This window comes from Neoarius graeffei, chromosome 26 (genome assembly GCF_027579695.1).
Source record: "Neoarius graeffei isolate fNeoGra1 chromosome 26, fNeoGra1.pri, whole genome shotgun sequence".
Classification (NCBI taxonomy): domain Eukaryota; kingdom Metazoa; phylum Chordata; class Actinopteri; order Siluriformes; family Ariidae; genus Neoarius; species Neoarius graeffei.
In genome coordinates this window covers 26,013,334-26,026,245 of record NC_083594.1, presented here as the reverse complement: position 1 = coordinate 26,026,245, position 12,912 = coordinate 26,013,334, and the positions used below count along the sequence as shown (strand labels likewise).

At 39.1% G+C, this 12,912-nt stretch overlaps 1 protein-coding gene across 4 annotated transcripts in view; it reads right to left on the bottom strand.

Annotated features, from left to right (window-relative positions):
* rdh5 (retinol dehydrogenase 5 (11-cis/9-cis)) overlaps positions 1-12,912 on the bottom strand; it is a 122,268-nt gene that overhangs the window by 39,440 nt on the left and 69,916 nt on the right. For all 4 annotated transcript variants that reach the window (XM_060910280.1, XM_060910279.1, XM_060910277.1 and 1 more), the window contains 2 exons: positions 10,138-10,463; positions 4,236-4,494 (listed from right to left, as the gene is read on the bottom strand). In XM_060910280.1, coding sequence (XP_060766263.1) covers positions 4,236-4,494; positions 10,138-10,463 — 585 coding nt within the window. The remainder of the gene's footprint in view (positions 1-4,235; positions 4,495-10,137; positions 10,464-12,912) is intronic.

The window sequence follows — 12,912 nt, the reverse complement described above, 5'->3', positions numbered from 1 at the left end:
AACTTCACCAGGTCAAGATTACTGTGAGGTCAAATGTCCATCCCCAAATCACAACTTAATAAGGTGTGCAGGCGGAGGCATCCCCATCGACGCCATTGGTGTCGAGTTCTATGTTTTTTATTCCTCTGCCACCGTAAGGTGCAGGAGGCATTATGTTTTTGGGTTGTCCGTGCGTCCATCCGTCCCGAAACCTTGTGAACACGATATCTCAAAGGCTAATCAAAGGAATTTCACCAAACTTTCACCATTTGTGTGCTTTGGGACAAACATGAACTGATTAGATTTTGAGATCAAAAGGTCTAAGGTCAAGGTCACTGTGAGGTCAAATGTCTGTCCGAAAACCTTGTGAACACAATATCTCCAAGGATGATACAAGTAACTTCACCAGGTCAAGATTACTGTGAGGTCAAATGTCCATCCCCAAATCACAGCTTAATAAGGTGTGTAGTCTACCGGGCGGAGGCATCCCCATCGACGCCGTTGGCATCAAGTTCTATCTAGTTTTATCTTGTGCAATACCAGAAAAATTCCAGAAAAATTCCGTTGAAATCAAGCCATTTGAGGCGAATTCGTCTGCCTCTGAAAAAGACTTGGCATTTGGATTTCCCGGCAAACAGTGATTTTCGTGACGTCACGTGCGGGACACCTCCTTCTGAATCCTACGTCAGCGCTGGTTTGTTTATGAGAAAACGACCTGGTGGTTTTCTGCAAATTTCTTCAACGTTATCATGTAATTATTAAAATGGTTAACAGATGTATCATAGGAGGGTGTAGCAACACCAATCTTGATGGGACTAGTACTCATCATTTTCCAAAAGACCAGACAATGAGAGAGAAATGGGAGCGCTTCGTGCGAGGCACCCAGTAGAGCCCTGCACTCCCGCGGGACCCGCCGCAAAGCAGTGCGGCGCGGGACAAATTTTGAAAGCTCATTGCGGGCGGGACCGGAAGTGCACATATGCGGGCACGGGCGGGAGCGGGAGTGCACATATGCAGCGCGGGTGGGAGCGGTGATAAGCTGCAGTCCCGCTAACTAAAAACGTGTTTGAAATAAAATTTATAAATTATTAATTTATGTCTATCATATATAATTTGTGCTGGATATTTTATTTGGCATTAATAAGAACATTTTAAGATGCCTAAATTTGCAGAGAGAGTCAGATTGCCAAATTGAGTGAGGAATGGCATCTTAAATTTGCCATTGATCATCCTAACGGGAAATCCTTTGATCACTCTAATGACTCGCTGTTCACACCCAGCTAGCAAGAGAACCATGAGTGAAGTGATTTACTGCTTGAGTTAGTCTACAACTCTAATCAGAGAGACAGGTTACACAGTGATGGTAGGCTTGACTCAGTGCTATCCCAGAAATTCTTCCTGTAATATGCAAACTTGGCTGTCCAATCAGAGGCGGCCAAATTTGCATAATTACAGGAAGGATTTCTGGGATAGCATTGAGTCAAGCCTACCGTCACTGTGTAACCTGTCTCCCTGATTAGAGTTGTTCACTCATGGTTCTCTTGCTAGCTCTGCTTTGCAAAAAAAAAACAACAACATTGGTACAAAGCAAGCCCATTCACTTTTTTATGCTGATCAGAGAATTACAATGGTTTCTCATGTGACAAAAATGTGCGATTCGCTATTAAATATTTTAATCGCTTGACAGCACTAATTATTATTATTAGAGACACTACATGTTGAATTCAGAAACAAGGTAAATAATAACAAACGTGAACGTGAGCTGTAGATATTTATGCTCAAATCCACTCAAAGTAGGGGGCGGGGCACCATCACGCTGTGTCAAGACAAGAACTTTCCTGAGAAATAACGCGAACGTCTGCATCATGCGGGATTTGCGGGCGGGAGCGGGACAAAATATGGCAGGTGCAGGCGGGAGCGGGACTGAAAATCATAATTCTTTGTGGGCACGGGCAGGAGCGGGACTGAAAATCATAATTCTTTGCGGGCGCGGGCAGGAGTGGGACTGCACAATACGGGCGCGGGAGGAAGCGGGACTGAAAAATCCGACCCGCGCAGACCTCTAGCACCCGGAAGCCGAGGACCAACCACAGCCACGAAAAAGACCAAGAAAATCATCGATTCACAAGTTGACTGTTGCCAGGGTAAGAAATAAGAGAGACTATACTCTAAATTAGGTGTTCCTGTGTTTGTGTGTTACACGGATAATGTTATTTATTGACACACACAAAAGTAAACAACACGAAAGCGCTGGGCGATAATACACTTACTTCACGTGTCAACGGATATGCGTGTCAGGGCTTGAGATCTTGGGACCTGTCAAACACATTAAATGTATATACAACCCTACTTAGCCGATTCCATGTGTGTAGCTTATGAAATCTTTCTCCTACAGTAGCCAGTACTCTTCTAAATGAAGAAATATATAAATACATAATCGTAATTAGAAAAAATATGATTTATGTAACAATAGATAGATGAGCATTGATGCATGAATCCATGGGTTTAGAAGCTCAGGCGACAATTCCATATTTCAGTGCAAAATCACTAGCTGCTAAACTTGGTCTACACAGACTGTGCACTGAATCCATGCAAGCTCTCTCAGCCTGCTGGTGGATCTGCACGTGACGTCACGAATCTGGCTCCAGACTCCCTTGGGATTTTTCCAGACGCGTTTTATTTTATTTTTTTCTGCTGTAGACAGATGGCCTTGTGCAAAATTACCCTCCTAGATGAGTGTGTAAAGGGACATACTTTCATATAAAAAAAAAAAACGAAATTGGTCCAGGATATGCACTTTAAGTTGTTGATTAAAGATCCAGCCATGGCTGAATAGGCAGGGACTCCAGGCGCACTGCTATTAACTGCTACCTGGATTTAAACTCACGTTCTTGTTGTGGCTGCAGGGGCTTAAAGGAATACTCCAGCGGTTTCTCAAGCTAATCATTGACTGCATCTGTAGCATGTGTGATTATTAGAGAAAGTAATTTCATCATGTGTTGCAACACTGAGAAAAGAATAATGAAGGTCAGTTATAAATTCAAAACTACAACCTCTACATTAAGGTTCTTAGAATAAGCTATGTGAAGCAAAAGTCTTACCAAAGCTAAGTCCTTGATGGGGTTTTATCCGATTTTAAACACTAGAGCCATGCAGCAAAACACAGCCAAAATATTTTGTGGTTTCCGTGCAAAAACGGACAGAAAATACTTACTGTTCAGAAGACTTACAGACTGACAATTGCCTGAAGAATTTATGAAAGCGTTCAAAAAATTACATTCACTGATGACCCAAACAACTGGCCTTAATCTCCCATAGAAATGAGTTTTTTTCTCTTTTCTCATTACAGAAACACAAAAATTGGATGATGTGATAATCACACATACACTCACAGGCCATTTTATTAGGTACACCCATATTCCTGCTGTTTTATGCAGTTATCTAATCAGCTAATATCTTGACAGCAGCATAATGCATAAAATCATGCGGATACAAATCAAGAGCTTCAGTTAATGTTCACTTCAAACATCAGAATGGGAAAAATTGTGATCTCAAAGTGTGACTTTCACTGTGGCATGGGTGTTGGTGCCAGATGGACTGGTTTGAGTATTTCAGAAACTTCTGATCTCCTGGGGTTTTCACACACAACAGTCTCTAGAGTTTACACAGAATGGTACAAAAAACAAAAAACACTGAGCGAGCGACAGTTCTATGGGTGGAAACACCTTGCTGATAAGAGAGGTCAGAGAAAAATGGCCAGATTGATTCGAGCTGCTAGGAAGGATATAGCAACTCATAGCAACTCTTTAAACCGCGGTGAGCAGGAAAACATCTCAGCATGCAACAGTAGAAGACCACATTGAGTTCCACTCCTGCAGCCAATAACAGGAATCTTAGAATCAAAAATAAGTTTCTAATAAAGTGGCTGGGGAGTGTATAGTATACTGTGAATGTGGTAGAGATAGAGATTAGGTTGAAAATGCTGGCGTACTCCTTTAACTACTGATCTAGAACAAGTTACAGTACGCACATATACAGATTGATCATTTTTGGTGCCCGTTCATTGGCCTGGTTTGAAGCATTTCCATAATAATGACCTTTGTTTATGGAAGCAATAATGATTGATTTTCATATTTTATCTCTCTTGATTGTCATGTTTTAAAATCTCTTTTGGCATTTATGTATTAGTGAATTATAAAAAATATGATGTTAAAAAGATGCATCCCTTTGATATTCCACTCTTAACTTGGAACTACCTGAGACAATCTGAAAAGGATTCCACTGCAGATTTGGAAATGCAGTATCCACCTCCATTCGCTGCCACTCTGCCCAGCACCGAAGCTATATTAACAATTCGGCCACGGGCTCTCTTGACAAGTGGCAGAAAATTCATGGTTGTCTCAATCACACCAGTCATGTTGACCCTTAGAGTGCTGTGGAAATCCTCGATCTGCATCCACTCAGAAGGACCCATGGGTAACGACCGTCCTGCATTGTTGACAATCCCCCACAGTCCTGCCATTGCAATAAACACAAATCTGTTGAGAACTCAAATAAGAACTTCACCCAAAAAACAATGCGACTAACAATGAAGTAAACTATGAGCATATTTCACCTGCACAATGCGATTTTCTGCTATTCAGAATGTTAATTTTAAGCCATCATTTAAGTCTTGGAAAATCAATTCAATAGTGTATGACTCAAACTGCAAACTCCAACTCCCATGATCCTCAGCCAAGTCATGAACTGCAAACCCATGACCTTCACAAGTTACCTCACTTTTGATTAAACACACACATTCCCAATTACACACATTCCTTTACACAACCCGGACAGGTCAATATGAGGTCTGACTCCTGCCTTTGTTTGTATTTTGCTTTACTTGCCCAGTTTTGACTTTGTTGGCCTAATTATTGATTTTGCTTTAACCCTGTCCAGTCTAATGTCTAATCGCTTGATTTATACTTCGTTTACATGTAGCCGGGTATTTATGAAAACAGGTATCTTCTCCTCCCTGTACTAGAAAATAATTCCGTTTACACAATGCTCAAAAACAGCCAGGGAAGGCTGTCAAAAACATGTCAAACAAATAGAAAGCCAACCAGAGATCTGAAAGCCAAGGAGTAGGGACCGTCAGATCACAATGCTAAAACTCTGTTTTCCCCATAACACGGAGAAAACTCCGTTTTCCACTATTTACACGCAGGCATGAAAACGGAGTTTTCACAAATCTCCACTTTGCCCGGAGTTTTTGAAAGCAGCCGTTTTCAGTGACTGAAACCTCCGTTTCCGTGTAAATGATGGGTACAACCGCATAAATAAATATCCGTTTTTATAGATACCCGACTACATGTAAACGGGGTCTTATTTCCTGCTCTACAGTACCAATCAGAAGTTTGGACACACCTTCTAATTCAATGGTTCTTCTTTATTGTTAATTATGATACCTCATGTTTTGAAGTAATGATGGACTGTCATTTCTCTTTACTTAGTTCTGCAGTTTTTGACATAATATGGATTACTACAGCTGTCCAATCGAGCCATTTACTATATTTTTATTATTTAATATTTACTGTTTGATTATTTCAAACACATTAAGAAGGCAAGAAATTGCACTAATTAACTTTTGATGAGGCACACCTGTTAATTGAAAAGTGTTCCAGATGACTACCTCATGAAGCTGGTTAAGATAATGCCAATAGTGTGCAAAGCACCATCAAGGTATCCGCTGGCTACTTTGAAGAATCTAAAATATGAAACATATTTTGTATTTTAACATTTTTTATTTACCACATAATTCCATATATGTTCCGTATGTTATTTCATAATTTTGATATCTTCAGTATTGTTCTACAATGGAGAAAAGAGTAAAAATACAGAAGAAAAAAGAAAACATTAATGAGAAGGTGTGTCCAAATTTTTGATGGGTACTGTATGTCTATGAGCATCATCCTACCCTTTGGTTTTATCTGCATCCAACAAGCCCAAGTCTGACAATTTGGAGTTTGCTTCTTTAGTTTTGCATTGGAGCTACCAGGCTACTGTAGCTAACAAGTAATGGATTCACCTGTTTTCCTTAATCTTTGACACAAATACCAGCGCAAATATTGATACGTTTGCTTCAAGCAACAATGTTAAGTTTAATTTTTTAAACAAATAGTAAGTCATTGTGACATTACTGAAGAACTGGACGCTGTCTGAAAAATTATTTACAGCATTCAAGGATATAACTACATAATTAAAAAATAATTACTTGTTATTTCCATTAGTTTTGTAACTGCAATATAAGATTAAAGAATAATGGGACTAGGAGGACCAAACTTTGGTTTATATTATGCATTAGGACGATAAACAAACAAACTGGTGTTATAAATTGTATTCTTTTCATGTGTAAATGTCTCAGGAAGAAAAACAATATAGCAGGTACTATGCTTGTCAGTTGTGCAGAACACAGAGCATTAAGTCTTTGCGACATGGCAATTTTTCAGACATACAAAAGTACACACGACCTTAAGGACAGACACTAAGCCTTTGGGGTTAAATTGTATTTTGCAAGTGGAAACATAAGTGGGTCTTTATTCTACTTCTTTCTGATAGTGTATGGCATGACTAGCAAAATCTGCTCCCTATGAAGTTTACTGACTTGAACACATATGATCCAGCTATTAAACAACTTCAGGATTATCTGAATATATCAGAGCCATGTGTAATGGAGCTAAACTCTACTGGGAGACAGATGAAGAGATGGGACATTTATGGTTGTCTCCCAAATGCTAGTGTTCGGAGTATAAAAAGTATAAATGGGCTAGCTTGGCTAGGCAGCCTCTATTTCAATATTAAATCAGTAATATTGATAAGCTTATCAATAAGCTTTAAACAATAAGCTTTGGGCAAATTATTTTGGACTTTTGCAAAATTAAGTGCTATAGCACCACCAATGCTTGCAAGGAAAATACATAAAATGATATGAAAAAGTGACAATGGGTTTGATTTCTTTATAATCTAGACTGTAGATTCATTTAGCCTATCAGTCACGGTCATGTCAGATTTTTACAGAGTGACACACCCCCTAGATTTGTGCACGTTGGGGCTAACACTATGCAGCCCAGTTTGCTGACACATCCAGAACATGTCATGAGCAGTGAGTGAAAAGATGTATAAGAAAAAAAATTGATGGGGATATAATGAAATTAACAGGATGGTTTGTTTTAAACTAACTCTATCTGGCAACCTTATTAACTATTCTGTCTGCTGCTGTTCCTCAATCATCTCAAAAGAACATTGTCTTATATCTGTCAAATAGCACCATTTTTAAAAATCATCAGTCAAAAGAGGTAGTTAGTATTCTAAAGGAATTTATTCCATGGCTTTTTTGAATACTCTATTGTTATTGGTCGGTTGTGGCATTCTATGGTTTGTTATTTATGTTTAACAGACCATTGCAGTGTATAATAGACTGTTGCTATGGCTATCAATAAAATCATTTTTAAATCAATACTGTGTGTCAAATTATTGATTTCTTTAGGAAGTAACCATGTGGGATAAGTGGGATAATATACAGCAAGCTGGACATTATTGCAAAATAAAGCCCTTTAGGGTGATTCAGTGATTCCTGCATCACCCTGTCAGGGTTTATTTCGCAATAATGGTCACTTACTTAAAATGTATGGAGTTGTGAATGAAGACTTTTTGAAGGTTAACATTTGTTGAACAGCTGATCTAAGGTACATGATGGGGCTCTGTCCCAACTGACCCCATGGATGTGCCAACACTTTTATACATTTACACTTACATCATGACTCAACCATTTACACGATGTTAAATTTCAGAATCAACTCAAAATTGGTTCTGTTAGATATTTGGTATTTGTTCGATGGTTTTGTTAGATATGAGTTACATATTTGAATGCAGAATGAGGTGGTTAATGGACCATGTGTATTACCCATAATGCACTATTCGTGCATGGCAATATTAAGAAGTCTTAATATTTCCATGCACTAGTAGTGCATTATGGGTAATACACATGGTCCCTTAACCACCTCATTCTACACTCAAATATCTAACTAAAGTACGATCTAACTAAAGTATGATATATACAGTGCATTTCTTTCGCAATCTTTGTGCAACCTAATTACAGTGCAATATATTTCGTGTGCAATATATTTATACATATTCTGTATACTGTATATTCTACAGTGTATATTGCAGTTATATATCATCTCATTATCTCTAGCCGCTTTATCCTGTTCTACAGGGTCGCAGGCAAGCTGGAGCCTATTCAGCTGGAGCCAGGTCATCACAGGGCTGACACATAGACACAGACAACCATTCACACCTACGGTCAATTTAGAGTCACCAGTTAACCTAATCTGCATGTCTTTGGACTGTGGGGGAAACCGGAGGAAACCCATGCGGGCACGGGGAGAACATGCAAACTCCGCACAGAAAGGCCCTCGCTGGCCACGGGGCTCGAACCTGGACCTTCTTGCTGTGAGGCGACAGCGCTAACCACTACACCACCATGCCGCCCCTATATACACATACATACATACACACACACACTAGTGCATCTCAAAAAATTAGAATATTTCATTTCGAGTTTGAGTAAAACAGTATGAACACAGTGTATCTCTCGGTCTAGTTCAGTACACACAACCACAATCATGGGGAAGACTGCTGACTTGACTGTTGTCCAGAAGATGATCACTGATGCCATCCACAAGGAGGGTAAGCCACAAAAGGTCATTGCTGAAAAGGGTGGCTGGAAAAAGTGCACAAGCAACAGGGATGGCCGCAGTCTTGAGAGGATTGTCAAGAAAAGTTGATTCAAGAACTTGGGAGAGCTTCACAAGGAGTGGCCTGAGACTGGTGTCAGTGTATCAAGACCCATCATGAACAGACGTCTTCAAGAAAGGGGATACAACTTTCGCATTCCTAATATCAAGCTACTCCTGAGCCAGAGACAATGTCAGAAGTGTCTTATCTGGGCTAAGGAGAGAAAGAAATGGACTGTTGCTCAGTGGTCCAAAGTCCTCTTTTCAGATGAAAGTACATTTTGCATTTAATTTGGAAATCACGGTTCTAGAGTCTGGAGGAAGAGTGGAGAGGCACAGAATCCAAGATGTTTGAAGCCCAGTCTGAAGTTTCCACAGTCTGTGATGATTTGGGGTGCCACGTCATCTGCTGGTGTTGGTCCACTGTATTTTATCAAGTCCAAAGTCAACACAGCCATCTACCAGGAGATTTTAGAGCACTTCATGCTTCCATCTGCTGACGAGCTTTTTGGAGATGCTGATTTCCTTTTCCAGCAGGACTTAGCACCTACCCACAGTGCCAAAACTACTACCAAATGGTTTGCTGACCATGATATTACTGTGTTTGATTGGCCAGCCAACTTACCTGACATGAACCCCATAGAGAATCTATGGGGTATTGTCGAGAGGAAGATGAGAAACACCTGACCCAAAAATACAGATACGCTGAAGGCCACTATCAAAGCAACCTGGGCTTCAATAACACCTTAGCAGTGCCACAGACTGATCACCTCCATGCCACACCGCATTGATACAGTAATTCATGGTAAAGGAGCCCCAACCAAGTATTGAGTGTATAAATGAATATACTTTTCAGAAGTTGGACATTTTGGTATTGTAAATCCTTTTTTTGATTGATCTTAGGGAATATCCTAATAATTTGAGATACTGGATTTCTGATTTTTATGAGCTATAAGCCATAATCATCAAAATTAAAACAAAAAAGGCTTTAAATATTTCACTTTACATGTAATGAATATAGAATATATGAAAGTTTACCTTTTTGAATTAAATTATGAAAAAAAAGGAACTTTTTCATGGTATTCTAATTTTTTGAGATGCACTACAGTAGTATATATAAAAATAAAATACACACACATTCCACACAGCACTCCATCACATTTTTTAAATTCTTTTTTATTCTATTTCTTACATTCTATTTTACTCCCTTTCCTTTTAACCACTCCCCCCCCATCTATCTTCACAACCTACGGAGCATTGCAATAAACATTTCACTGCATGCCATACTCTGTATGATTGTGTGTGCGACAAATAAATTTGAAATATTTAGTAGAAATAGTAAATATACATTAACAAATGCATAGGCCCAGTGTTGTACACTAACCTCTGTCTCCAACCTCCTTCTTTGTCCATTCCACAGCGTTCTGAATGCTAGCTGTGCTAGTAACATCCAGTATGCAGGTTTTCAGATAAGGTCCCGACACTCTCTTCAGGTCATCTGCTCCTTTTTCTGTCAAGCAACCGGCCAACACACGGAAACCACGTTTGTCCAGTCGTTTACATAGCAGGTTTCCAAAACCTGAATCACAGCCGGTGATGAACACATACTTCTCTTTGAGTTTATCAAGTTCCAGGCTGTCACGGTATAGCCATATCAAAGCCCACAACAGCACAAAGGCACCAACAGTGTATGAGAGCAGGTGATCCTTACTGTTTGGGAAAAACAAATTCACATACAGATACAGTCATAACAGTATGTAAAGGTATGTCATGTCAGAACGCAAAGGTACTGTCTCATGATACAGATAAATTTGTTATAAGATCTTTAAAAAATTCTCCATTTTTTTCCAATCTAATTTCTATATACATATGAAGTACATCTATAGTATACACCAATCAGCCATACAAACTGCTGAAAAAGTTCATGCTGACACCTTTCTGTTCTAGCCAGCGTTAACTTTTTCAGCAGTTTATGCTACAGTAGCTCTTCTGTGGGATTGAACCATATGGGCTAGCCTTTGTGTCCCATGCAAGTCAATGAGCCTTGGCCACCCATTACCCTGTCACCGATTCAGCGGTTGTCCTTCCTTGGACTACTTTTGGTAGGTACTAACCACTGCATACCAGGAACACCCCACAATATATGCCATTTTGGAGATGCTCAGACCCAGTCATCTAGCCATCACAATTTGGCCCTTGTCAAAGTTGCTCAGATCCTTACAGTTGCCCATTTTCCCTGCTTTCAACTCATCAATTTCAAGAACTGACTGTTCACTTGCTGCTTAATATATTCCACCCCTTGACAGATGTCACTGTAATGAGATAATCACTTCACCTGTTAGTGGTCATAATGTTATGGCAGATCGGTGTTTGTGCAATTACCAGCAAAACTTATGGCACTTTTCCTTTTTCTCAAAACTCACTTATAATGAAAATCATTATAATGAAAGGGCAGTTGGGTTTCACACACCTTATGAAAAGTGCAAGTGCTGAGTTAGATAAATCTACACAGGAACAGCTTTAGTATGACATTCTCTAATCTCTGTTTCATTGTATGACCCTTATTGTTAGACTATAATGGTTATAGTTTTAAAAGTTTTAAATGTTTATTGATTCAAAACAACTGCCCCAGACTCTATATAAGTAAGTTTTGAGTAGACACATTTTCCATGCTTTTCTCAGTACAGGCACATACAGTGGTGCTTGAAAGTTTGTGAACCCTTTAGAATTTTCTATATTTCTGCGTAAATATAACCTAAAACATCATCAGATTTTTCACACAAGTCCTAAAAGTAGATAAAGAGAACTCAGTTAAACAAATGAGACAAAAATATTATACTTGGTCATTTATTTATTGAGAAAAATGATCCAAGATTACATATCTCTGAGTGGCAAAAGTATGTGAACCTCGAGGATTAGCAGTTAATTTGAAGGTGAAATTAGAGTCAGGTGTTTTCAATCAATGGGATGACAATCAGGTGTGAGTGGGCACCCTGTTTTATTTAAAGAACAAAGTCTGATCTTCGCAACACATGTATGTGGAAGTGTATCATGGCACGAACAAAGGAGATTTCTGAGGACCTCAGAAAAAGCATTGTTGATGCTCATCAGGCTGGAAAAGGTTACAAAACCATCTCTAAAGAGTTTGGACTCCACCAATCCACAGTCAGACAGATTGTGTACAAATAGAGGAAATTCAAGACCATTGTTACCCTCCCCAGGAGTGGTCAACCAACAAAGATCACTCCAAGAGCAAGGTGTGTAATAGTCAGCAAGGTCACAAAGGGCCCCAGGGTAACTTCTAAGCAACTGAAGGCCTCTCTCACATTGGCTAATGTCAAACTGCATATCCTGGACCAATTTAGTGGTTTTTTTTTTTTTTACCAATTTAGCTTTGGTAAGACTTTTTCTTCACATAGCTTATTCTAAGAACCTTAAAGTGCCATTCCACCATTGGATGTATTCTTTGGCATAAAATACAATATATTTTGACACCATATATAAATGGTATCACTAGATAGAGAAATATTTTAGCTTCAAAATGATATATCAAACATAATTTTTTAACGACAAGTATATTAATTTTGCGACCAAAGTCACCTACCCTTTTAATTTCCGCGCGTGATGTCATCGGCAGGTTCCCCTTCTTGTGTACCACGTGACGTGTGACGTGGCACATATCAGCAATGGCGGATAGAACGCAATAAAAATAATACCAATAAATCTAGCTAATACCAATAAATCTAGCTAACTGAAAGATTAACTCAAAATTTTTCGCAATTTTTTTGGCGCCCATATACGAGGAGAAATGACTCTCTCACTTTGGGGGTTTCCTGGTCTAAAAATAGACCGACACGTGGTACACAAGAAGGGGAACCTGCCGACGACATCACGTTTCACTACCGCACGGAAATTAAAAGGGTAGGTGACTTTGGTCGCAAAATTAATATACTTGTCGTTGTCAAAAAATTATGTTTGATATATCATTTTGAAGCTAAAAGATTTCTCTGTCTAGTCATGTTGTCATAAAATATATTGTATTTTATGCCAAAGAATACAGCCAATGGTGGAATGGCACTTTAATGTAGAGGTTATAGTTTTGAATTTATAACTGACCTTCATTATTCTTTTCTCAGTGTTGCAACACATAATGAAATTA